Source organism: Hydractinia symbiolongicarpus, chromosome 8 (assembly GCF_029227915.1).
Source record: "Hydractinia symbiolongicarpus strain clone_291-10 chromosome 8, HSymV2.1, whole genome shotgun sequence".
Taxonomy (NCBI): Eukaryota; Metazoa; Cnidaria; class Hydrozoa; order Anthoathecata; family Hydractiniidae; genus Hydractinia; species Hydractinia symbiolongicarpus.
Window position 1 is genome coordinate 4,401,203 of NC_079882.1, and position 27,101 is coordinate 4,428,303.

The window sequence follows — 27,101 nt, forward strand, 5'->3', positions numbered from 1 at the left end:
AGTTTCATAATTATCATTGATTTACTGACACTAAAGGTGACTAGCATTTTAGAAATGGAATTAACATTAAATCGAAAACCACATTTATTGATGTATCCGTCTAGAGATGGTAGTAAACTGTTTGTGCAAGAAACTTTTGAAAACAGAGTTATCTTTTTTCAGGTGTTTTCACTAATACCTAGCGGATTCACGCTAACAAATATTACAAAGCAGTACATATGGAAAACGTTTTCAGAAGAGGAGGTTCAGCATGCAAATATCCCACAGAATCTTATTAAACAGCTTTTATTAGCTTATTAGTATTTTTTAAAAGTAAATAATCAGCATGCTAATGTTCTTGTGTTATTGTTTCTTTGAAAAGATATCCATCGAAATGTATTGTTAATTCAGTTTTACGTGTACACATTTTTTTTGCAAACATCATTTTTCATTTCAAGCTGATGGCAAAAGTTTTTTTCCAACTAAGGGCAAAATATTTATTTAAGTTGGTTTTAGCTTTACGCATGATATTTTGTGCTTTAATGGAGGTTACTTGTAACTTTATTAAGATTAAGCTGCTTAAAGTTTTACATTTTCAGCCTGACCAGTTGCTTAATGCCTGATTAGTTTTTCAGCTAAATTTAACTTATCTTTTTCAAGGAAGTTTTTTGCTTTTGTTACAAATAAAAAAAGTCTTATAATGTGAAGTTTATACTACCTTTAAATGTTTTGTTCCAGATAGTTGCAATTTTTTATTTATGGTATATTTTATATTTATACTGTTTTTTTTTCATATACATGTTTTTCAAAAGCATCTTACAAAAAGCGAAAACTCACCAATTTATATCTTTTTTTTTTAATAGTGACTTTTATAGGTTGAGTAGAGGATTTACGTAAAGCTCAGAAAAGTGATTCATCAAAGTGCTTGTCTTTTCTCAAGTTTATTAACTCGTTTTTTAGGGAAAATTGCTGGTTTTGAAAAACATTTTTGCAACACATCTTTTTATGTAGCATCCAGACTTAGCGTGGTAAAACAACCTTTAAATTTGACTTGTTAGCAAATAACAATATCAACAGCACTGTCAAATCTGTATATGTATATAAATGTATATGAGAGAAGACTTCAATATTTAACAAGATGTATGATTACCGTAAACAAAAATTGTGTTAATGAAGATATAACTAAAACCAACTGATGCGTCTAACCTGTAACTTATCTTTTCATAAAAGTTTGCAGTTTCTTTAAACAACCACAGGATTTAATCCACAGGAAATGCAAAAAAATTTAATCTATGTATCGTTTGTTTTTGTCTTTTAGATATTAAAATCAATGCTTATCACTGTGGCTTTTCTTTTCTCGCATTTTGCAATGTTGCTTAATATTTCTTGATGTATTATTTATGTATTATATAACTTTGCTTCAAATTTTCTAGGAATAGTTTATGTTTTACGGTTGCTGGAAATATTAGCAAGTATGAAACAGAAATTTAAATAATAAACGTTCCGAAAGTAATATCAAATTATGAGCAGCAAAAAGATCTTGTATATTGGTAAGTTTTTGTTTTCTATTAAAAGGGCGTTCAAGCTTACTTGCCCTAAACCTAGCAAAATTTGCTGAGCTACAACGAAATTAAGGTCTGTAAAGCTAATTTAGGATTCTTTAAAGCTGGCATTTTATATTTCCCTTTATCTTTATGACTTTAATGCAGACATAATCTTGTATACACTATTCTCTCTTCATACATCCTCTTATAGTTAGTTGAATTTCTTAAGTCTTGTCATTTATATACTCGTGTTTTTCGATTCTCATTATTATTTTTTGATTTTCACCAGTGGGAGTAGTGTGATTATGTTTTGAATATATAACTACAGGGAACATTTATGTACTGTGCTTCCTATAGTTACAATATACAGATCGTTGTTAAGGCGTCTTGTTAATAGGAAGAAGAGAATTTTTCTGAGCCATTGGAGAGAAACATATATATTTGTTATTTTCTTCTGTATTTTATAAGAGAGCTGTACTCATAGTTTTGACTTTAAATCAGCATTACTTGGATTCACAGGACTGGAGGCTTTATAATTTTTACTTAGCTATATCTTCATCTACCATTTACTAGTAGAGTTTTCTCATAGGAGGACTTGCTGAGGAAGTTGATGATAAGATTATTCAAGCTGCGTTTATTCCATTTGGTGACATTCTTGACATTCAAATACCTATTGATTACGAAACATCAAAACATCGTGGATTTGCTTTCATCGAATTTGAATTAGCTGAAGATGCAGCTGCAGCAATGGACAACATGAATGAGAGCGAGTTGTACGGTAGAACGATACGTGTAAATATTGCGAAACCTATGAAGAATAAGGAAGGATATTCGCGCGCTGTATGGAATAGTGATGAGTGGCTACAAGAACATGCTGTGGGTGCTGAGAAAAATGGGACCACAGAGAATGGTGATGAAAAAGAAAAAGGAGAAACAACTGATGAGGTAAACTCTCACATAATTTTAGTTAATTTTAAATTAGTCATTTTTGTAAACGTTAAATTTTACGTGTTTAGACATCTGGTGAACCAGCTGCTAAGAAGAGGAGAAAGAATCCAAAATGTTATATTGATGTTAGTATGAATGATCAATACACTGGCAGGATTGTTGTGGAATTGCGTGCTGATGTTGTACCAATGACTGCAGGTATGTGGGTTTAACCTGGTTGAAGAGGACAGCATTTTAAATTGATAAATTTGTGCCTATAATTCAATTATCGCCTGCTTTAGTGAATTTTTACGTGGTTTTATGTTTACAAATTGGTGATCGTGTTGAAAAAATATTTGACACAAATTAACAACGTAAAACCTCTGCAAATCACGTCGATGGCTCCTAATAAAATCAAAATCGAAAGAAAGTAAAAAAGATTTTCGCGTAGATTTGATTTGGCGGACTATCAGAACTTTGCGTGTATATTTAACTTCAGAATTTTCCCGAAATTTCCAAACCTCTGTATATACTACCCGACTATCTATCCTGTGAAAACAACAATGTGGCAATATGTTTTTTGGCAAAATACTTGAAATGTCAACTGGAATTTCATTTCATATTTTTGCAATGCCTAGGAAAATTTTCTTCATGAAAGTTATTTTTTACTTATGCAACAGGTGTTGAAGTGTAGATAAACTTCCTCGTGCAATATTGAATCTTAATTTGATTTTAATATGGTCTGGTTTCCCAAACGTTCTCATTTTAGAACGTCAAAAAGTCGTTGGTTTTATCCCCGTTGTCAAGTGCTAGCTATATAAGACACAGTCATCAGGGCATAACACGAGTCGTCACCTCCTATAGACCAATTTTATGCCAAATGTAACCTAGTTAAGACATGACAATATTCAATGGCTTTTAACACACTCCTAAGAAAAAATCACAAAAAATCTTTGTTCAAAATAGATATTTTAGATGCTAGCTAGCTAGCTACATGACTATAATTCCAAAATTGTCATTCTTTGTCAACTGTTAAATTGTTCATGTTAAAATGAAATTAATATATAACCTTAATTAGGTTATGTGTCGCTTATTAAGGTGATAATACGCAAAAATTTAATTAAGATTTTGGACTCGCATACTGTTTTAATGACAATCTTCATGAAACACCACATTTTGTTCTGTCATATTTATTTTCTTCCCACCTTTTTTCCTGCCACGCAGATGCCAGAACCCAAAGAACTTACCACTGGAAATGTAAACAACTGAATTTATCTATTGGACCTTTAAACACTTTCAAACCGCTTTCTGCTCACTACTACAGTACTGTGAAAAGGTTTGTTAACATCGTGTTGGTGTAACGAGCGTGGTGCACACAAACCACGATAAAATTGTGATCTTTATGTATAACAAACATTTGAACATTCAAAAAGTTTTTCATTAGATAGAAATGTTTCTTTAGATCGCATTTTAAAAGTTTGTAATTGAAAAGTGGCGATAGAAATGTTTTTCTAGATCGCATTTTAAAAGTTTATAAACGAAAAACATTGAAAGAAATGTTTTTTTACATCGCATTTTAAATGTTCAAAAACGAAAAGCGGCGATAGAAATGTTTTTTTTCATCGCGTTTTGATTCACGAACGATTAAAATCTATTATTTAGCTAGCTTTATGAGTGTTAATTTATATTTGCTGTCGGTTTTTGATTTAATTGATGAACTAATACGGTCTTTTATGTTTTACAATAGAAGTTACCCATCACGCACCCCACAGTATAATGTTTAATTTTTGTTTGTGTAGTCCACGAAACATGATCGTGAGGTCCACGATTGTTAAAAAAAATACGCATTGTGGGCTATCGTGGTTCGTGCGTAACATGAAATAAACACAAACGGCGATGTTAACAAACCTTTTTGCAGTATTGTAGCAAAAATTGACAGGGTATATCCCTCAACATTAGTGATGCCACAACTAACGAAACTTCACAGATTTTTGTATGTGTACACATCATTCTTGTAGGTAAAAAAAGCATCAGTATCATGTATGCAGACAATTCCATGAGACCCATGCGATTGCGCCCGCACATAAGGAAATGCTATCCGGGCGCAAAAATTACTAATCATTCTTGAAAAATTGCAATGTTCGCCTGAAAAGCTATTTTAGAACATTTAAAACATTTAAAATTCTTCTTTACTGAATGATTTAAACATTGAGCATTATTCATTAAAACATGGTTTATGTCTTGTGGTTTGACTTCCAATATTATTCTTGAATATAATTCTATTATTAAGGGAGATTTTTACGAAGCAAATTGAACAGCGAATTCGATGGTTTTTAATTTTCACAACAAAATAAATTAGACGCCAAATTCATTGTTTACAATGGTTAACCATGTTCTAATTGGTCTAAAACTAGCAGCGAAACCTTTAGCCGCGAAAAAGTAGGAATTGTTTTTTTTCGATGCAAAATCATAACAAACAAAACTGCACATACTCAGATACAATTCGCCGTCGAATTCGCTCAATTCGCTTTGTGAAAACCCCCCTTTATCTTTGTTTTCATGTATTCGTAGAAAGTATATTGTTTTCAAATTCTTAACTACATGAAAATCTTTGCTTGAGAATTATTTCAAATATTTTTTTTCTTTCTTAAAAGAGAAATGTTATGCAATTGTATGCAAAAAATGTTTTGGCATTGCTTATTTGCAATTTAATTTTTTCTACAAGCTCTTGGAGGACCTGTTATATTTTTAGTACACATGCTACTAAAATAAATCTTCTGTGCATTCTCATTATTTTTTCTGAACAAATAGCTCTATTCTTTCAGTAAAAAAAACTTAAAACTTTATTTGTTAAAACGAGTCTGAAAATTGGCTTCGAAAGGAAATAAATGACCTGTGGTTTTAAAATTGTTATGACGAAAAGATATCCCTGGTTAAAAGGTAGAGTTGGACCAGGTTTAAGGGCAGTTTGACGCAGAAAACAAAATGGTAGGCAATAACAGTGAATACAATGTATTATGACATGGCCTCTCTCTTTAATCAATTCACCTCTATAATATCTATGTGTTGAATGCATATCCCTGAAAAAATCTAAAATTACTGATGACATAAAATGTCAAAATTTGCTATTACTTAAATATGACATCATAATTAATGCAAAATAATTAAATCTAAAATTCTTTAAATGTGAATATTTTGAGAATGAAAAGAGCTTTTTAAAAAATTAAAAAAAATTGTTAACCAACTTTATAAACTCTATAATGTAAGTCCAACATCATTTTATACATTGGGTTCCCTTTAATGACCTTTAACATGTTATGACTTCTGCATTTACCCTCAACCTTTTTTCTTCTGGTCTTTTTTTTTTCTACTTCTTACGGTTTTAATTCTTTCTGCCCAGGTTGCTTATAAGCATGTTAATTGTGTTTATTTGTATAATTTAGAACGCTAACATATTGGAAATGGCTACAGACTTTCCAACATATATATTTGCTGGGTTAGTTCTGTTAGGTGGGGTTACAGGATACTTAAAAAGGGGTAAGTAGACATGTATGTGGACATGCTTTTTTAAAGGACCCACGAAACAGCTGTTGGTTTTTGACTTTAGTGACTTCACGAAAGTTGAGCTAATGGCAATGGAAAAGGTTATGATTAAGTCTTTGTCATATAAATATTGAAGACGAGTGATGAGCCGTGCGCCTAAGCTTTAAATTATGAAGGCAAGGCATGTGATTTACAGCACGTCTAAATTATCAAGGCGTGCAATCCCAAGGAAGATAATGCAGCTAAAAATACATTGTTCATTTCCTTTTATTGGCCGTGTAGTTAACTCGGATTGCACAACAAGGCCGTAAAATTCACTTTCGTTTTACTTATGGCTTAAGCATGCGTTGAATTAAAATGGGAAATTCCCTTGCCCTCTTCAAAATTATTGGAAAATGCCAAACAAAAAAATCAAGAAAAGTTTTTTAAAAGTTTAAAAGTTAGAGTTAAAAGTTATTTTTTTCATAAAAAGTGACGATACATTTTCCACACAGACCTTAAAATTAGAATTTACGTTGCCAATATTTTTATATAAGAAAGCTGGCAATACTCTACAAAAACATTTCTATCACCGTTCTTCTTTCCTAAACTTTTAAAACGTGATCTAAAACAGCATTTCTATAGCTGCTTTTCGTTTATAAACTTTTAAAATGCGATCTAAGAAACATTTCTAATCTAAATGATTAAATTTTTCTGTTCGTGAACTTCACAAACAGAAAAATTTAATAATATTTAACTCAGAACATTTCAAGAGAAAATAAAATGATTAACTCAGGCGTGCTTCCTTTTGCTCATCTACAGTAAAAATGAACACTTTAGAAGTGTGATATTTCGCACGTCTAAAGTAAACCAGGCGTGTGCAGAGGCGTACCCGTGCGATCGCATGCCTTATATGACAAAGCCTGGATTACTGAGGACAAAAACAACAACCTAAATCATCCTAAATATCATATTGGGCATCCAAATATAACTGAAAATGACAGAAAAGTTTCCTACATATATTGGATATCCATGATTTATTCAACATAAGTACTCTTTTTTGCTTTTTATTCAAACTTTCTGATGAAAAAACTTCAAATCTAAGTCTAAGCAACAACAACTTTAAAGGTGCACTCCAGTGAAAAAAAATATTTGAAAAAAAAATTATTTTGTTAAGACTTACTTATACAGGTATACATCTTCAATTTCAAATAAATTTGCAAGGTCGCGTAAAGTTGAGAGGACTAGGTCGAATAAATGAGCATACATCACATCGTGCAGAAAGTCTGTGAGCTCAGCAGCGCACCTTCTAAAAGTTTGTTTACTAACTGTTTACATTGTTCGTTCATAAAATGTCTTGTAATAATGGTGAAGATTATAACTTAGAAAACTTAGAATCGGATGAAAAAGACCTTACAAAGCTACAGTCATACGACTCTGGACCTCTTGTGTCTCACAAGGGAGAAATTAATAATGATGCAAAGTGACAAGGTGTCTTTTACTGACTCAAAGCAACATTCTTAGCAAAATATTTTCTTTTTAAAGAAATTAAAAATATATTTAATCGCTTTTTTTACATTCCTTTTGTCAAAAAACTTTATCATTTGCTTCAGTAAAAAATCCTTTTTACTTTACAAGCCAATTTACTTTTATTTAACAGTTCAGCAATATCTTTCCTCTGCACACGCTTTTTCGCACACAAATGCAAACCAATTTTATGTAATGTTGGAATTTTCTCCGTGATGGAGGACCATTGAAATGCATGATCGAAAGATCAAATAATGTTTGTGTCGTGATAAGTTGGTAAAACGAGGGTATTAATATTGTATAAATGAAAATCATTCTTATGATTATGGTAGGTCATAAATGCGTTGCAGAAGCTACTGATTTATAAGTGGTTGTTTTGACAAAGCTGTTTTATAAACTGCATTATCAGCATTACATGCAGCCTTAAACAGTAACAAAGATTGAAGAAAATGGGCACATTCACGCCCCGAAAATATTCAGCAGGTCCTTCCATCAAAACAACTTCATTTTTGAAAAAAAAAGAATTGAATCTTGAGCGCTATGAAAGATACATGTGTAACTAAAAAAATTTTTTGTCAGTGTTTGTATTGGAAATTGGTATAATGTTCTTTTATTTAATATAAAAATGTACAAAACGTTATTTGGTTGTGTTCTGTGGATATAAGTACAAATAATGAAATGAGAAGAAATGAGAAGCTTTGATCGCATTCACTAGCTAAAATGGCATTTTTACAAAGTTGAAATATATTTTAATATGGAAGTTTATTTCCTAAAGATTTCTTTTAAAAGAACTATCTGTGAAGTCTTACAAACAAATATAAAAACTTTAATCGCTTGGTAGATAGCCATTTTTGTTCAAGTTTTTCCTTTTTGACAGACAGGATTCTGTGAAATCTGACTTCTTTACACTTCTTTGATCGATTGGTACATCGAAACGCAGAGCAACTAACTTTTTTTTCAAAGATTTAAACATAAATTACATACAAATAGTGTTTTCCGCGCTTGCTTAAACTTTGTATACAATGTGATGTCATTATTTATAATGGGGTCCAGTCCTAAATGAAATCGTGCCTGTCTGTTTTTTTAAGAGAAAAAAATTGAATATGCAAAGACTAGTACAACAGTTTTAAATAAGGAAAACAAGTGAAGTAAGTTTTTTTTGACTTCTTATGCTTTTCTAAGTACATATAAAACAAAAAAGAAAAAAGTGATTTTTACTGGAGTTCCCCTTTAAAATCTTTTTAGAAGTAATAAGTACCTTCTTATAGCTAGTAACATAGCATCTTTTAACAAATACAGCTCCCTCGTCAAAACGAACTTTCGATTGATACTTTATTCGGACAAACTTTCATGAGAGAAAATTTCGTGATTTCGCGTTTTTGGCCTTTTTTGCAAAGCCTTATCTTGCGAAACTTTCAAAAAGAAATATAGGCCACTTTTTCTTATAAGAACATAAAAAATAAGTTCAAAAATTTTGCAAATTTTTGGGCTCGCGAAAGATTCTCCGAATAACTTATTTAATATATTTTACAGACAGTAGGTTATTTGACCACAAAAAGGATACCAAAAGAAAATTTTTTTTTCTCAGAAAATAAACTTAAAAAACTAGCAAATTCATTGTAAAAAATTAATTATTTATAAATAGATTGTCTACAAGTCTATAAGGGTTCTAAAGTGTGTATAATTTTTTGAACCTTGGCCTTTTAAATGGTCCATTTATTACATGCTATTCTATGCAAATTTTTCGGGATTTAGCTTATTCAACCGTTACGTAGTCCCTTTAATTTAGAATTTTTACTAAGAACTATGTTTAAAAGTTTGTTGAAATAGTCTGTGTGTAGAGTGAATAGGAGGATTATTAGAGTGTAATCCTGTGTTCTCAGTAGCCATTAAATGAATTGAAAATTATCCTCAATTTTCCGATTTATTACAGAAGCAAACTATATTTACTCTAAAATATGGTACATAACCCTTTTCAAAAAATTGTGAAAGACTATATATATAGGAAAATATCTTTTAAGATTTACCAGCCCCTAATTTAGATTTCTGCATTAACCCTGATTACATATCTTTTTGGAGCAAATTAGCGAATCAATTTGTAAACAACTTTTTCATAGTTATTTAATTTCTATGTTTAGGTAGCATACCATCTTTGGCATCTGGAGTTATTTTCAGTCTCATATTGGCCTATGGGGCAACACAGACATCAAAAGACCCCAAAAATATATGGGTGGTATTAAGTATGTATATATTTTGTGGCCAATATCTTTTTTGTAAGGTGTGCTATTGCACTGGCGCACACACCTTACCTCTTACAAACAATTCTTTGCACTGATTTTATCAAAATTTTAAATTCTATCCCCCTTGCCAAATTTTGGTTTGCCCTAGCAGAGATAATAACTTTGACCATCTCCCAACCCATATTAAACAAATTTGATTTACGCTACACTGCACATGTACACAAAAAATTAATTAATACATGCAAAAGCCCAAACTTTATCAAATAGTGACCAATCCTGCGCCTCTGAAAGCACACCAGCCCTTCAGTTATGGTGTTGCACAAAAATCTTCCTGTAAAATCCTGTTTATATAAAATATAGAATGGATAAATGTAATTTTTATTCTTCTTTCTAAATAATTATAAGCTAGAACTGGTTTAACATAAAATTTAGTGCTTTGGCATCAAGCACTGGATATTTCATTTGGCGAGGGTGGCGAGGTGGATTTATTGGAGGGAACGTCTATTACATCAGGGGAATATTTATTTAAAAAAAAATTAAAAAGGTGTTTAATTATTGGGGATATTTATTCTACAGAGTGTTAGAAGGTGAGGGGATGGTTATTTGATGTATTACAGTAATTCAAAAGATTGTAGACATGGTTGAGTTTGATAAAGCAATATAGTCAGATGACAGTTCCATAAGAATGGTACATTGGAAAGGCCTTGTCAAAGATTATTTAGAAATTTTCTGTCATTCCCTTTAGTTTGAGTCCAAGAATACAGTGAGAATAAGAGTCAGGTTGTTGTATAAAATGTGATTTAATGAAATTAAACATTTAGTTTTAATGGTAATAAGTGGAAGCTACCATCTTCTTTAAATCACACTAAGATGATCTTTAAGGTGTTCTTTTGGAATTGTTACTTTTTTGTTTGTATTCTTTGTTTTCTCAGTTGTGATGAATATTTTATTATTGTTTTATTTCTTGCTAAAGATGTTTTCTTTTATCATGATAATTGCATGCTTTTTTCAGTTGCAAGCATTGTTTTATTACTTGCCATGGGTTCCAGATATCATAAAAGTGGAAAATTTATGCCTGCTGGCTTTGTTTGTTTGCTCAGGTACTAGTTTTTTAAATCTACGAAGAAATCCTCTTACAAAAAGTTTTTAAAATTTGTAATGCTTTTTTTTTTATAAAACGGCTTGTTTTCAATTTCATAACATTTAGGCGAAATAGGCAATTTATTCCGTCCAACTAAAAATGTAAAAAAGGTTCGCTTATAACTTCAAGTAAATCATGTGCTTGATAGTGAGGTTAAAAACTACTTTAATGTGACTGTAGGAGCCTAGTATATCAACTCACTCTCCTTCAGGCACGATTTAAAAATAAAAATTGTTTTTGCTGTTTGTAAAGTGACGAAAAATTCCCCAAACCTGTAGTTTGGCTGTCAAACTTTTTTGTCTACATACTAATCACATTTTTTTTAGTGCTTTAAATATCTGCAGACATCTTTTCATTTATAAACAACGTTGAAACGTGAACGAATCAAAGAAGAATGACTTTTCGCTGCAAACAACTAATTAGTCAAAGTGCTTTTACATTTCATATTTACTAGCTTTTTTAAGTATTCTTTCAAGGATGTGTTTTTTGGTATGTTTATTGTAGTAGTTTTTCTATAAAGAGATGGGTATTTTATGTAAAGACTTGTTTTCCTTTTTATCATAGAATGGTAAGCTTTATTTGTGATTTATACAATGTTTATATAACGTTGATTAAGCATAATGGCTTTTTTAATTGGTCCCTTTTTCGCACTGATGTACTTATTTCCAGTTTTGTATCCAAATTGAAGCACAAGGATAGGTAAACTTGTCTTTTTTAAGTGTTAACCTCAGTTATTAACTTTTTTAAGTGATTCTGATATTTTCGCACACAAATTTACAATTTATTTAGAATTATGTGTGTTTTGGTGTAATTGTAAGCTGACATTCATATGTGTTAAATAACTAAAACTTTACTGTTTTTGGATTTGTAGCAAAATGTTTGTAAAAGTAAGACAACAAGGATATAATTTAATCCAAAGGTTTTACAACGACGTTAAGGAATGATGATTCCCTTTGTCTGGAAATGATTTTTTATTTTTAAAGAATTTTTTTCTATACTAGTTAACTATATAAATTAGCAGCACTATGAGCTATGATATTAAATCAAGATTGAACATTGCAAATGAAGATAGCATTCCTGTTCTTAAACCAGATCATGTTTCGCTGGGAAAGTGTGTCACATGTCATCAACTTGTTCGTAAGTATGCAACCATTAAGGACCTTGCCGTTGTTAATTTGTTACGAGATGGTGGAAAATTCCATGGCTTTAAAAAGATGATGATTGAGTCGTCAGAAGAGGAAGGCTTTGCAAACATGCATCACGTGATATTGCTGTCATCACCAGATGACGTTAGAAAGGAAGTGTGTGTTCGACGTGGAAATAATCTTGAGGTAGATGTTGCCAAAATTAAGGAGGAAAATGATGCTGTTACTGATACAAACTCTCTTGTTTTAATTACTTACAATTCTGAAAAATACTTAGATCTTTTTCACTTAGCCAATAAAAAAATAAAACATTACAAAATGATGATACCATCAGAAAATTTCAAAGTATACTTAACCTACCAGGTGTTCTATATAATATTCAGAGATCAGATGTTGATGTTAAATTTTACTTTTGAGAAAGTTGTTACAAGGACTTATGATATGTCGTCAGAAAATAAAATAATCTCATTGTCTAGTAAAATGCTTGCAACCTGGCAGAGGTTAAATGGCATGCCTACCTTGTGTTGTGACTTCTTGGAGGAGAAACAGTCGGTAAGGCCAATCATAGTTTCTCCAGACACATTGCTCGATTTAATGGGAAGCAAAACACTAATAATTCCTGGAAATGCAAATATTCTTTGGCTTTCAGCAGGTTCCTCTAAATGTTCAATATATGTGTTTACCAAGTCCAAAGAACTTGTCTTTTGTAAAGCAATCTGTTTAAATTCTTTTTATCCAGAAGCAACTAAATTTTTGTTTGAACGATCATGTTACTGCGCGAGTACGCAACAGGTATTTTTATTATACATCAAGGATGATGGGAAAAATGCAAGCAGTTTCATAATTATCATTGATTTACTGACACTAAAGGTGACTAGCATTTTAGAAATGGAATTAACATTAAATCGAAAACCACATTTATTGATGTATCCGTCTAGAGATGGTAGTAAACTGTTTGTGCAAGAAACTTTTGAAAACAGAGTTATCTTTTTTCAGGTGTTTTCGCTAATACCTAGCGGATTCACGCTAACAAATATTACAAAGCAGTACATATGGAAAACGTTTTCAGAAGAGGAGGTTCAGCATGCAAATATCCCACAGAATCTTATTAAACAGCTTTTATTAGCTTATTAGCATTATTTTAAAAGTAAATAATCAGCAAGCTAATGTTCTTGTGTTATTGTTTCTTTGAAAAGATATCCATCGAAATGTATTGTTAATTCAGTTTTACATGTACACATTTTTTTTGCAAACAACATTTTTCATTTTAAGCTGATGGCAAAAGTTTTTTTCCAACTAAGGGCAAAATATTTATTTAAGTTGGTTTTAGCTTTACGCATGATATTTTGTGCTTTAATGGAGGTTACTTGTAACTTTATTAAGATTAAGCTGCTTAAAGTTTTACATTTTCAGCCTGACCAGTTGCTTAATGCCTGATTAGTTTTTCAGCCAAATTTAACTTATCTTTTTCAAGGAAGTTTTTTGCTTTTGTTACAAATAAAAAAAAGTCTTATAATGTGAAGTTTATACAACCTTTAAATGTTTTGTTCCAGATAGTTGCAATTTTTTATTTATGGTATATTTTATATTTATACTGTTTTTTTTATATTCATGTTTTTCAAAAGCATCTTACAAAAAGCGAAAGCTCACCATTTAATATCTTTTTTTATAATAGTGACTTTTATAGGTTGAGTAGAGGATTTAGAAAAAGCTCACGATTCATCAAAGTGCTTGTCTTTTCTCAAATTTATTAACTCGTTTTTTAGGGGAAAATTGCTGGTTTTGAAAAACATTTTTGCAACACATCTTTTTATGTAGCATGTATATTATAATTACAACATCCAGACTTAGCGTGGTAAAACAACCTTTAAATTTGACTTGTTAGCAAATAACAATATCAACACCACTGTCAAATCTGTATATGTATATAAATGTATATGAGAGAAGACTTCAATATTTAACAAGATGTATGATTACCGTAAAAAAAATTGTGTTAATGAAGATATAACTGAAACCAACTGATGCGTCTAACCTGTAACTTATCTATTCATAAAAGTTTGCAGTTTCTTTAAACAACCACAGGATCTATTCCACACGAAATGCAAAAAATTTTAATCAATAGCATAAAATGTATGCCCTCGTTTGTTTTGGTCTTTTAGATATTACAATCAATGTTTATCACTGTAGCTTTTCTTTTCTCACATTTTGCAATGTTGCTTAATATTTCTTGATGTATTATTTATGTATTATATAACTTTGCTTCAAATTTTCTAAGTATAGTTTATGTTTTACGGTTGCTGGAAATATTAGCAAGTATGAAACAGAAATTTAAATAATAAACGTTCCGAAAGTAATATCAAATTATGAGCAGCAAAAAGATCTTGTATATTGGTAAGTTTTTGTTTTCTATTAAAAGGGCGTTCAAGCTTACTTGCCCTAAACCTAGCAAATTTGCTGAGCTACAACGAAATTAAGGTCTGTAAAGCTAATTTAGGATTCTTTAAAGCTGGCATTTTATATTTCCCTTTATCTTTATGACTTTAATGCAGACATAATCTTGTATACACTATTCTCTCTTCATACATCCTCTTATAGTTAGTTGAATTTCTTAAGTCTTGTGATTTATATACTCGTGTTTTTTGATTCTCATTATTATTTTTTGATTTTCACCAGTGGGAGTAGTGTGATTATGTTTTGAATATATAAATACAGGGAACATTTATGTACTGTGCTTCCTATAGTTACAATATACAGATCGTTGTTAAGGCGTCTTGTTAATAGGAAGAAGAGAGTTTTTCTGAGCCATTGGAGAGAAACATATATATTTGTTATTTTCTTCTGTATTTTATAAGAGAGCTGTACTCATAGTTTTGATTTTAAATCAGCATTACTTGGATTCACAGGACTGGAGGCTTTATAATTTTTACTTAGCTATATCTTCATATACCATTTACTAGTAGAGTTTTCTCATAGGAGGACTTGCTGAGGAAGTTGATGATAAGATTATTCAAGCTGCGTTTATTCCATTTGGTGACATTCTTGACATTCAAATACCTATTGATTACGAAACATCAAAACATCGTGGATTTGCTTTCATCGAATTTGAATTAGCTGAAGATGCAGCTGCAGCAATGGACAACATGAATGAGAGCGAGTTGTACGGTAGAACGATACGTGTAAATATTGCGAAACCTATGAAGAATAAGGAAGGATATTCGCGCGCTGTATGGAATAGTGATGAGTGGCTACAAGAACATGCTGTGGGTGCTGAGAAAAATGGGACCACAGAGAAAGGTGATGAAAAAGAAAAAGGAGAAACAACTGATGAGGTAAACTCTCACATAATTTTAGTTAATTTTAAATTAGTCATTTTTGTAAACGTTAAAGTTTTACGTGTTTAGACATCTGGTGAACCAGCTGCTAAGAAGAGGAGAAAGAATCCAAAATGTTATATTGATGTTAGTATGAATGATCAATACACTGGCAGGATTGTTGTGGAATTGCGTGCTGATGTTGTACCAATGACTGCAGGTATGTGGGTTTAACCTGGTTGAAGAGGACAGCATTTTAAATTGATAAATTTGTGCCTATAATTTAATTATCGCCTGTTCCATACAGGCGATAATTGAATTATAGGCACAAATTTATCAATTTAAAATGCTGTCCTCTTCAACCTTTAGTGAATTTTTACGTGGTTTTATGTTTACAAATTGGTGATCGTGTTGAAAAAATATTTGACACAAATTAACAACGTAAACCTCTGCAAATCACGTCGATGGCTCCTAATAAAATCAAAATCGAAAGAAAGTAAAAAAAGATTTTCGCGTGAATTTGATTTGGCGGACTATCAGAACTTTGCGTGTATATTTAACTTCAGAATTTTCCCGAAATTTCCAAACCTGTGTATATACTACCCGACTATCCTGTGAAAACAACAATGTGGCAATATGTTTTTTGGCGAAATACTTGAATTGTCAACTGGAATTTTATTTTTGCAATGCCTAGGAAAAATTCCTTCATGAAAGTTATTTTTTACTTATGCAACAGGTGTTGAAGTGTAGATAAACTTCCTCGTGCAATATCAAGGAGGTTTAAAAAGAAGGAGAGAGAACTCTTTTATTTCTATTGAAATCATCCGTGTCTCATGTTTACTTTTCTCTATTGTTCTTACATCGAATTCTGTCAATCAAAATTTGAAATCTCGCGCTTAAATTAATAAATTAGCCGTTGTCTTTTGTTACTATTTGCATAAATTATGAGCCCGCGGCTATTTTTCTCTCAGCGGTAAATGCTTGTTAGTTGATAAATTTGTCGTTTTTACATATCATAAACAAGCAAGAAGCGAAATGGCAGGCGAAGACGTTAAAAATATAATAGAATTGGATGATGACTTTTTTGTGACGGAAGAAATGTTGTCAGATTTTACTGTTTACGAAAGTTGTGAGGTGGAAGTATCGTTTGTGGAAGATCTGTTGGAAGAAGAAAATGAAGTAGATGCTGGATATTTGGGTATTCCTCAAATAGTATTCGTTGATGAAGAAGATGTGGACATGGTGGTTGATAACAACAGTACCAAAAATGTGAAGTTTGTGTGCAGCAAGTGCAAAAAACAGTATTTTAAAGAAGCTTACTACAAGAAACATACTCTGATATGTAAAAAGCCAACAGGTAATGCTTCAGTTTAATAAAGTCATGTTTTCTTTAAAACACCATTAGCTAGCTAGCTATAATGTTTTGTTTTTTGACTCTGCATGTAGATTTCATAGAAAAGCTATTGTATTATCATCATTTGATATGCTTTTTGTTGTTGTTGTCTTGTTTTGTTATCACAACTGTGTTCTGATGTCAACTCTGTATTCCAATAATAGATCCAGAAACAACAACAGTGGCAAGAAAAACTCTTGATGACTCAAAAAATAAATCAACTACAACAATTTCCACAAAACAAGTTAAATCAAAATCGAATCGTAAGTATTCATTCATGAACTCTGAGAACATAAGGAATTTTTTTTGCTATATATAGAGCAAAATATTGTGAACTGGTGGTATAAACCTTTTTTTTTGCACCCTTTTAGAATCTTTATCCATCACCGATCATGAGCTGCAGCAAGAAAAAATGAATTTTGTTCGTGATGCTATGGTTAAAATTTCAAAAGACCCAATCAATAACATTGTTGTGAAAGGATTCAAAACACCTGGAAATCGTGTCAAAGAATTAGCCAACTCAATTTTGAATGCTGGGAGTGATGTTTTGGACATTATTTCTGAAAATGTAGTGTGTCGCATATTTAAAGAATTGCAAAAATCTAACCTACTGACTGGTTCAGGAAAAGAATCTCTTTGGAGAAAAGTGCATGAACTTGCACAAGACGATAAATTCAGACAACATTGGAAACATGTATTACCTAAAGGATACTGCATTGACAGTCAAGAATTCTCTATGTTGTTGCAGAAATTTGTTATGGAGTTAATAAAAATACTAGTAGCTCATGAAAACAAAAATCGACATGTCGAAAAAAGTCTTGACTTGAAACTCACAACTGAGGAACAAACTGTTCTGTATTATGTTTCAGGATACATAATTTTCTCGCTACGTAAAAAATACCAAAGATTAGCAGATTCGAAAAACAAAGTTGTTGCTGTGGCTGCATTGCAGTTTCTGAACTCATTGAAAGTTTCAGGTGATGATAAACTGCAGGTATATAGTTTTCTGGATTATACAAGATCTTGGGTGGACCAAGTCAGCAGAGGATACCTGATAAAAGTCAATGATGACATGTTTATTTTTTGCAGAAGAATTGAAAACGTTATTAGAAAAGTTTTAAATTTGAACATGTTGAAAAAATATAAAGGAGAAGATATACGGGAACTTTTCGAAAATGAACTTATGAAGGACTCTTTAATTGATCAAGCCTGGGTCATACTTTCACGGTATCTTGGAAATGAGAAGTTATCGAAAATTCTCAAAGCTCAGATCATTAAAAAATGGTGTGACATCAGAGCAAAAGCATATGTCACTGCATATATACAAGTAGTTCGACGCAAACTTGCTTCTCTAGCATCGGAGAAAAAAGAGAAGTTGACTGTAGTCTTATCTAAAAAAGGTGAACCAGCAATGAGAAAAAAACTTAACTAATTGTCATAACATTTTTACCTATAACTTGTTTTAATTTCTATATATCTTTTCCATGTATATGTGTTTCTTAGTAAAATAATCATACCCTTATTATGTTTGTACTATTTTAAGGGTTTTTTTCGGATTGAGTAAGGATTCAATCTCGCTGAAGCTGTTTATTTTAAATCTAAATTTTTGCCAAGATTTGTGAACTTCACTCTCATTTCTTTTTTTTGTGCTACTTCTTTGTTCAGTTATGCACATTGGCAAGCGTTAAACTGAATAATGCTGCGAGATCAAAACTCTGCGCGCTTTGCTAGAAATTTAATAGATCATAAAAACGCGGAGAAATGGTCGATGGATAGGCTAATCAAGATGGTATGAAACAACATGCTTTTTATCAGCTGGAGGGACCCTGAAAAATAAGTTGCGCGTGCATAATTACCGACGCAAATATTCTTACGCGAGAATCGCTACTTAAAGCTGACCGCAACCTCGGACCTAGGATTGCCGCATCGGATGCTCTATGCCTGACTGTGGCCTGATGAAATCAACTCACTTTTTGATTATTCCATTTGATTAAATTTTTTGCAAACAAGTTTTATATCTCACAAGGGTATCGAACTCTCTTTGCAAACAAGTTTTACATCTCACACGGGTATCGGGTATGTTTTATTGTGGTTTGTATACACCCTTACACCAAGAGGCCTTTGTCACGTTCTTTTTTTAAATCAACATAGTCCCGAATAGCGAATATTAATTTCGACACTCCTTCGCATGAATTCTTGTTGGGAATATAATGAAACTTGTCCCCAGGGTTGTTCTACATATCGCGAAGTGAGTATGTAAAAAAGCAAAACAAAACTGTAATATTTATTCACGTATGGCGGATCCATTCGAAATGAAGATAAAAGAAATTCCGTAATAGTTGTAATTTCCCGATGACATAAATAAAAATTACATAGCAATAATAAAGTAGCAATCCTAAATTTTTTTAATCTCAATTATTTTCTAAGATTTGATGTTTTCAAAAAAATGTTTCAAATCAAAGTCAAAATCGTACTCCACTAAAAATATTTGCAAAAGATGTGACTCAAAAGACAAGGCACTAATAACAAAACAACTTCTATGTTGAAAAAGCGTAATGGAAAAAATGTCTGACATACTCAGAAAAAATATAAATAAAATAGTCAAACAATCATGTTTCCAAAAGTATCAATATATAAATAACTATCTCTTTCTTTTCTGTGGAAGTTTCCTCATATCATTTACGTCTAGGTGAATCTGATTTTGATTACCACGTCGAGTGTTTCCACGTAGATCTCTGATCAACTCAGATTTCATAACAAGCAAAGAAAGTTCTTGTTGGCCAAATTGATAAAGTGTTGGGTTGTCACATGTACCACCACTTCGTCTTTGACGAGCGAAATGTTCCTCCAATGGATCTTGTGAGAATTTCTCGCTCAAAATCATCTTGACATTTGGACTCTGGAGAAGTAATTTGGTCAGTTCCACGAATGATTTCACTATGGACAAAGATAAAAAAAATATACATTTATAGAACAACACCGTTTGTCCATGAAACATTGCCTGGAACCACAATTGCAGAAAAATGTAGATTTTTTACCTGTTATTTTCCAACCATTTATCGTCTGTTTGCTCAATAACAATTTATTTTTTTCATCTTGGGATAAATTAGGTGTGTCATTGGCTTGTTCTTCCCACCTTCCCAGGTAATGTTCGAGGAATTCTTTCTCTAAAAACTGAATTTTACATGTTGATGTGAAAAAAATGAAAAATGAAAATGGAAATATTTGCACACCCTTTTACATGGAGATCAAGTTCTTTAGGACTGGTTTACAAATATGCAAAATGAACTTGAGCTTTTTGAGGGAAAAATGTTGTGTTTCTGAATTCCGTTACAAAATAATTGAATGTATTTCGAATGATACTACTAACCTCAAAACGCCAATCGTTAACATCTCTATATGCTGCAAGAGCTATTTTTCCGCCACGATCTTGATTAATTGAAGATACATTCAAGCAATCAAAAACTTGGTCAAACATACGCACAAACTTTATTGTACTTTTCGTATAATGCAGCCCCTGAACCTCAAGTGCATCAGCAGTTGTTTTACTCAAAACCTAAATGCAAAATCATAATTTACATGAGCAATGATAAACACATTATCAGAAGTATATCATTATTTGCAACTCCCACAAAATAATCAAACTGTGAATCCACTATCACTCAGAAAACACTAATACAAACAAGCAGACAAATAAATAATAAAAAAAGAAAAGAAAAATATCTCACTTGGGTAGCCAACTTAACTTGCATCCTCAACCTTGGAGTTAACTTTATGTGATCCTCTTTTAGTTTATAAAGTTTCCTTAATCCAGGTGCTGCTCCATGTAAATTCAGATCCCATTCATAAACATTGACAAGATGGTTCCAGCTGATATCCATGTGATCGAGCTAATAAATAGAAAATTGATATATGTATACAGATATACTTTAAAATTGAAACAAACAAACAAAAAACACTTACAAAAAGATTGCGTGTATTATTGTTTCCATGAGAGTTCTCGAAACAGTTTCTCGTTGTTTTAATGAGATGAGGGACATCGGATATAAAAAAGATCTTTCTGTCCAATGATAATAAGTTGTTGGTCCAATATGTGTTACCAATATCAGGTGTCACCATAATTTTGTAAAACTTCCTATTGGGAGAAGCACCATCTGAAATAAATGCTCGAACATAAAAACCAATTGCCTCCAATACATATGTTGCCTCCCATACACATGGATAGAGCTGATCAGAGGTAAATCCCAATGATGCGAAATATCCAAAAGGATACACCAGAGATGAAACAATTCCTCGAACCATAAACACTATCACATAGGAAGCAAAGTGACGATCATTCTCTGATGATCCCTCAGCACGTTTTTGAAATTCAACTAACTCATCGTTAATATCCCCCATATCAGTGAAACCAACCAATTGTCCAGTTGACTGTCTGAACACCAAGTCAGCTTTTATTTTCATCTCATCATAAATAAGCGAAACGTTTTTTTGGTGATCATCCAGAGTTGCAATTTTACTATCCACTATTAATCTTTCAATGACATCTGGATTGAATCCACACATTGGATCAGTGAAGTTTATGTATTTTTTAAGTGTGTCAATATGTGGGAGTTTTAAAAAATTCAAATTCGGATTTCGCAAATGTTTATATGCTGCTGGTGAATGGTGGTATAAACTGAGGCACCACCTAATAATTAGTGGGTGCCATCTCATGCCATTAGGTGAACTTTTGGAAGCCATTTCTTTTTGTTGCTCCCATAACAACCACTGGGGACTGCCTTCGGGTATTTCAGGACATGTTTCCTCATTGCAAACAATATTTTTTATAAATTCGTGTTGCTCATCATCAACATGGATGCATTCTTTCTCAGTAATTTTTCTTACCCAAGATGATAATTGGGCAACTTTCTTTATTGCTCTCTGTTTTTCTCCCTGAGTATTGCGATATCTTTCCTCTAGTTCTTCTCTGGAAAGATATCGAATGTTTGTATGTGAGGAATCAAGCACAGAATCATCACTTTTCCGTCTACTTCTAACTTTTTTAACTGTTGGTTTAAAAGAATTGCACATACTACATACAGATGAAGGTTTTTCAGCTAAAAAATGACAGTTGGTATGGCGTATTGTTTTAAAATTGTCTTCATCAAATCTGACCATTTTATCGTCTTCAACAAAAGCTACTGGAAATGTTCCACTCTGATTCATGAATGGCTGTTCGAAATTACATCTCGACTTGATTACATCTTCATAACCTTGTAACCCCGTGCAAACACTGACTGACTTCCAGAATGACGAGAAAGTTGAAATATCATCATTTTTCAAAACACATGGCAGAGTTTTTGTTAGTTGTATTGTTTCTTTCTCCATAGGTTTCCCATATATGGAGAAATCCCAACCATTGCTGTTGTCTATACGTATTGTAAGCAAATGGTTTAATTCTTTTTCATTTTGACAAAGGGTATAGACACGTTTATAGTTATCCGATTTATCACATATACTAAAACCAACTTTCTTCATACTCACATCTAATTCCAGTATTTTTAAGCTGTCTTTTCTGTTTACAGCATAATTCATGCACACACAATTTTCATCCACATGAGGGTAAAATGATGCAGCAGTACCAATTATTTTTTTTGACGTTTTCATCTCATCTAATTTTCTTCTACATCCATTACAAGTAAATTTAGGAAATACACAAGGATCTTCTTGTTCACAATTTATTCCATATATAGATTGAAACACTTCACTGTAAATATCACAAGATTTAAAATTAACGTAATGTTTACTTTTCACAATTTTCTTCCCACACAATCTACATAGCTTTTGAATATACTCTGAATGTGAAGCAGACATGTTGACACAGCAAAATTCAAATATGAATACTTTATTTTTCAAAAAAACTTCATAAAAAACCCACAAAGGTGTCAAGGGAATTAAAAAAAAATGTGAACCACTTGCCAGCTGGTTATGTAACACCTAATAAAAAAACAATTATAAACTCAATTCAATATATATTCAAAACATACAGCTGGTGTGAGAGAAAGAAAGAATATACATAAACAGAAAATCTACTCCCACTGGGGAAAAAAGAAAAAAAGTTGCTTAAAACTTTTACCTAAATATACATAATTAGAACTAATAATTATTTTCTTTTGTTCCATGACAATGGAAAACATCACCGAGTGCTGCGACGTGCTGCGACACCCTACCGAGAATTCGTCTACTTCGAGAGTAAAAAAAACAATTTTATAAATAACCCCTCCTGACGAGACCTGCACAAAAACGTTAATCAACCCTTTAACTAACATTTTCCCAGGAGGGGACATACGAAATAGTTTATAAGTTGTAAAACTTTACGATCTCCCAAGGCAGCTTTTCGCACTTTGAAGGCACTTTACTCCTTCCGCGTCCTTATGGAAGTGGAAAAACAAACTTCACCCTCATTGAATCTTGTAGTTTAACTAAACTACATGTTTTCCTGCTCTTCCGCATTGCTGTAAGTGTGATTTTTAAGATTTATCTTTTCTCGTTAAAACACTCGTTTCAGAGTCGGTAGGTAAATATTGAGCCAAATCAGAGACACGGATCAGTTCAAAGGGGCGCCGAAACAATAAAAAATTGAATAGAAAATTTAAAGGGACGCCGCGAGTTCTCTCTCCTTCTTTTTAAACCTCCTTGGCAATATTGAATCTTAATTTGATTTTAATATGGTCTGGTTTCTGTCCCAAACGTTCTCATTTTATTGTTATAGAGAATTTCCGTTGTTTGTGCACGCATGAAAAGGGATTTGGTTTGCGTAAAAGTACTTTCCACAGAATCATACCGGGATTTGTATCCTTTCTACATTATTTTGTTTGCTAGTTGACATTCTTCTTTTTTAAAATACATGCAGTCAGTATGAGTTTTGCGCCAACAGCTAGAGCGTACCTGTGTCTCTGTAGGCTCTTGCTATGCAGTGTAAAAGGTGTATGTGTGGTAAATCTCTATAATGAGGGGTGATTCATTATTTGAATAACGTACTCTGAATATCTAATCGATGTTTGAAGTTAAGAAGTGAATGTCGTGATGCTTAAAATGCTGTAAACAGTTTTTTTGTGTAATGTAAAAAAATTCTTCGCGTACTTACTGTGCACTAATACGAAATGGTGTTGGCCCTCATTTGTAAATTGCTCAAGAGATAAAAGATGTGGAGAAAGTATTTCTTATTCGCTATTTGTTTTCTTAACGTTCGTCACAACAGATGTGTCAAGGTGGAGATTTCACCAAACACGATGGTACTGGAGGTAGGGCGTCATGCTAGTATTTCGGAACCGCTTTTGACATGAAAATTACGCTAAACATTTGTATTTTGCGAAACAGGTAGATTACGGAGAGAAACAAATGAAATCAGTTATTATTAACCTGAATGACAGTTATTATTAACCTTTCTAGACAAAACATTTGTTAAAGTAGAAATCAAACTCTATAGTGGCAAACCAACTTCTTCGAATTATAAAATATGATTATCAAATCTTCCCTGTTTTCACTTTACACTTAGGGGAAATCCCGTGTCGTTAAGACTACGTCAAAACGTCTCAAACTTTCATCAATGTTTGCGTCACGTTCGACCATTAATTTTTGTACCTTTTTTTTGAAGGAAAATCAATATATGGTAAAAAATTTGAAGATGAGAATTTTGTACTGACCCACACTGGACCAGGTATGTGTTTTATTGTAATCGTAGATACATAAAAGAAGAAAAAAGAAAGACATGTAACTTTTGTATCATGGTGTACTACTGGACCGCGTAATAATTGATTAATATAGAACTATCACAAAAAAAACCTCCCAGGTGAAACCAAATTTTTCGCTAATAATAAATTCTCGGCTTAGGATTATTTTTGGGTTGTCATTTTCCTTGTTTAATTTTTTAGGCATTCTCTCCATGGCGAATTCCGGACCAAACAGCAATGGTTCACAGTTTTTTATTTGTACAGAAAAAACTGACTGGTAAGTGTATATTTAGAGATATGCTGTATTTCGCTGTTTCTTGTGTTCACATTAGGGAAGGGAGCAGTTTGTATTACGAAATTATTCACCATCAAAAGTTTTTAATGACTTCAAAATAAGAATCACGGAACTTATATTTGAGAATTGGTACCCTATTTGCAAAATTAAAGTTTCTCAAAGTTATATTTGTGTAAGTAAATCGGTAAGAAAAGTTCATCGATCGCAAAAATAAGCTACCAAAATTTCTTTCCCGCAAATTTAAGAACTTGATTTTCCACTTTACTGTCGAAAATGAAACAATTGAAGAATTCCTATCCTAATTGCAAAATCAAAATTTCAAATTCAGGTAACCTTTTTTATAGGTTGGATGGAAAGCATGTTGTCTTTGGTAAGGTTGTCCAAGGCATGGAATTTGTGCGAAAAATGGAGGTAGGAACATTAATGTTTTACAATGAGGGCACATGTCAATTCACCGTTTTTCTCTGAACTGCTTGCTCAAAAGATGGAATAGCTAATTTCTCCTAACTTTATGTTTTTATCGACGTCCTGTCGACACCTTTAGGATGCATTACCCTGCGGACCAATCAAAATCTGCTTCTTTTGTTTTGATTTCTGTCTGAAATGAGGCTAGAGATGCCCCCAAATTACTAAAAGATGGTTATTACTTTTGTTTTTACAGGGAGTTGGTTCCGACTCTGGTAAAACGAAGAAAAGAGTAGTTATTGAAGATTGTGGTGAATTGAAGTGAAAATGATAGACACATGGCAAGAAGCTGCAAACGATTTGTTTTTATGACAACTGTGAGCCCCCGCCATCGTGTTACCAAAATAACAGTGTATTGGTCCTTTTATGAGCACCCTCTGGTTGAAATGGGTGGAGAAAAATAGATGTTGTTAAAAAAAAGACAGACAAAAAAATATGTGCATTGAAGATTTCTATACGAAACATTTTTTAATCTGTTTTTAATAAATACCGAAACGAGATTATGACTTCATTTTTAATTTTTTTTTTCGCCTGGTAAAATAAAATTAAAGAAGTCTCTTGGTTACAGATTTAATTTGGTTTATATATCATTCTGGTCATAATGGATTAAGCTCATTCACTGGTATTTTCACGTAGGTTTTTTGCACTACGAATCTAAAGACAAAGCTGTTAAAATTAGGTCACATTTTGTGCTACTTTCAGTATAAAAATCAGTATAAAGTAGTTCTGATCATCACTTTATTCGAAATAGTCAGGCCAATCTTCACTGGTAAAATTGTTATTCTGCAAAATATTCTGTAAGTGGCTCCTTTCTCTGGGGACGAGACTGAATAAATGCATAAACATATCTAATGATAAGATTCAATCAAACGCTACTTATTGAAAAAAGGTCATAAGGCGTTGCAGAGGAAAAAAGTTAAGTTCCGAAGTATTAGGCATAAAAATATCTATATATTGCAAATACTATATTAACAGTACAAAAAACAGTCCATTCTCCGCCCTACCTTTCATGATAGTATTTGAACAGACGTGTTCTTTGAAGTCTTACGCTCGGACTTGCGTGTTGGCGCTTCGTGCTAGCCTCGTATCAGTAAGCGAAAAAGAAGCTCTGAGAACGAGCTTGATGTTCTCATTAAAACCATCCCCCAAACTATAGAAAATTAAAAAAGAGCAGTTGGATACAAGAGGATAAGTATGTTATGAGGACCCGACTTTGTCGAACGTGAAAACATAAAGTAAAAACAACATTTTTTAATTTGCAGAACATGTTTGATTGTAATACATCAATCATTTTCAACTGAATAAAATATACAATTTTTCATGGAAAAAAAAGTAAAATGTGGCCGCCTACTCAACAAAACAATAGGTTATCGCGCCGCGCCTAATTGACGGATAAGTTTAATATCTTGTTGAATCAAAGCAGAAAATTGAATATACTATTAAAGAAAGGGGGGAGAAACAAATCCATATCACGATTACTTTAAATAAAGAAACTTTCGCTGAAAGAAAGTTTCGCGGTTTTGGGGGCCTTTCCACGAGAGTGTTTTTCCCGCGAAATTTTCTAAAACGTGTTGTCCGCGAAAGTGTTTTTCACGCAAATGTTTTTGTAAATTTAGTTCTCAGTGAAGGCTTTTTATGTTATATGTATTTAACTACTCAGTAAAAGCAAAAAACTTAGAAACTATAAAAAAGGTGATAAAGAAGCAGAACTATAATTTTTGTAATTTTTGTCAACGAGAAAATAATTTCCATTCAAACTGATGAAATTTTGGAATGGTATATGTAACAAATAAAAACAAATAACTCTTAGATCTGTTCTTGCTCTTTTTAGTTCAAAAGATAATGTCAATAATCAATAAATATGACGAAGTGTTTATGTTTCTTCGTCTAACTCGTCGAA

At 32.2% G+C, this 27,101-nt stretch overlaps 4 protein-coding genes across 4 annotated transcripts; 3 read left to right on the forward strand and 1 right to left on the reverse strand.

Annotated features, from left to right (window-relative positions):
* Positions 1 to 1,374: 1,374 nt before the first annotated feature.
* On the forward strand, positions 1,375 to 5,987 carry LOC130656018 (peptidyl-prolyl cis-trans isomerase E-like). The gene is made up of 4 exons (XM_057458856.1): positions 1,375 to 1,529; positions 2,113 to 2,468; positions 2,540 to 2,669; positions 5,894 to 5,987. Exons 1-4 carry the CDS (start codon positions 1,502 to 1,504, stop codon positions 5,899 to 5,901), a joined length of 522 nt encoding a protein of 173 aa, XP_057314839.1. The 5' UTR covers positions 1,375 to 1,501; the 3' UTR covers positions 5,902 to 5,987.
* Positions 5,988 to 14,260: 8,273 nt separating this feature from the next.
* LOC130656016 (peptidyl-prolyl cis-trans isomerase E-like) lies at positions 14,261 to 25,701 on the forward strand. Its single transcript, XM_057458854.1, has 9 exons — positions 14,261 to 14,416; positions 14,999 to 15,354; positions 15,427 to 15,556; positions 23,481 to 23,560; positions 23,970 to 24,012; positions 24,366 to 24,428; positions 24,643 to 24,718; positions 25,081 to 25,147; positions 25,398 to 25,701. Exons 1-9 carry the CDS (start codon positions 14,389 to 14,391, stop codon positions 25,464 to 25,466), a joined length of 912 nt encoding a protein of 303 aa, XP_057314837.1. The 5' UTR covers positions 14,261 to 14,388; the 3' UTR covers positions 25,467 to 25,701.
* Positions 16,093 to 20,619, forward strand: LOC130656015 (uncharacterized). The gene is made up of 3 exons (XM_057458853.1): positions 16,093 to 16,693; positions 16,894 to 16,992; positions 17,101 to 20,619. Exons 1-3 carry the CDS (start codon positions 16,372 to 16,374, stop codon positions 18,159 to 18,161), a joined length of 1,482 nt encoding a protein of 493 aa, XP_057314836.1. The 5' UTR covers positions 16,093 to 16,371; the 3' UTR covers positions 18,162 to 20,619.
* Positions 18,894 to 23,410, reverse strand: LOC130656014 (uncharacterized). Its single transcript, XM_057458852.1, has 5 exons — positions 20,693 to 23,410; positions 20,458 to 20,619; positions 20,100 to 20,285; positions 19,768 to 19,903; positions 18,894 to 19,666 (listed from the first exon to the last, which is right to left on the reverse strand). The coding sequence occupies exons 1-5, from the start codon at positions 22,580 to 22,582 to the stop codon at positions 19,371 to 19,373; spliced, it is 2,670 nt and encodes an 889-aa protein (XP_057314835.1). The 5' UTR covers positions 22,583 to 23,410; the 3' UTR covers positions 18,894 to 19,370.
* Positions 25,702 to 27,101: the final 1,400 nt, after the last annotated feature.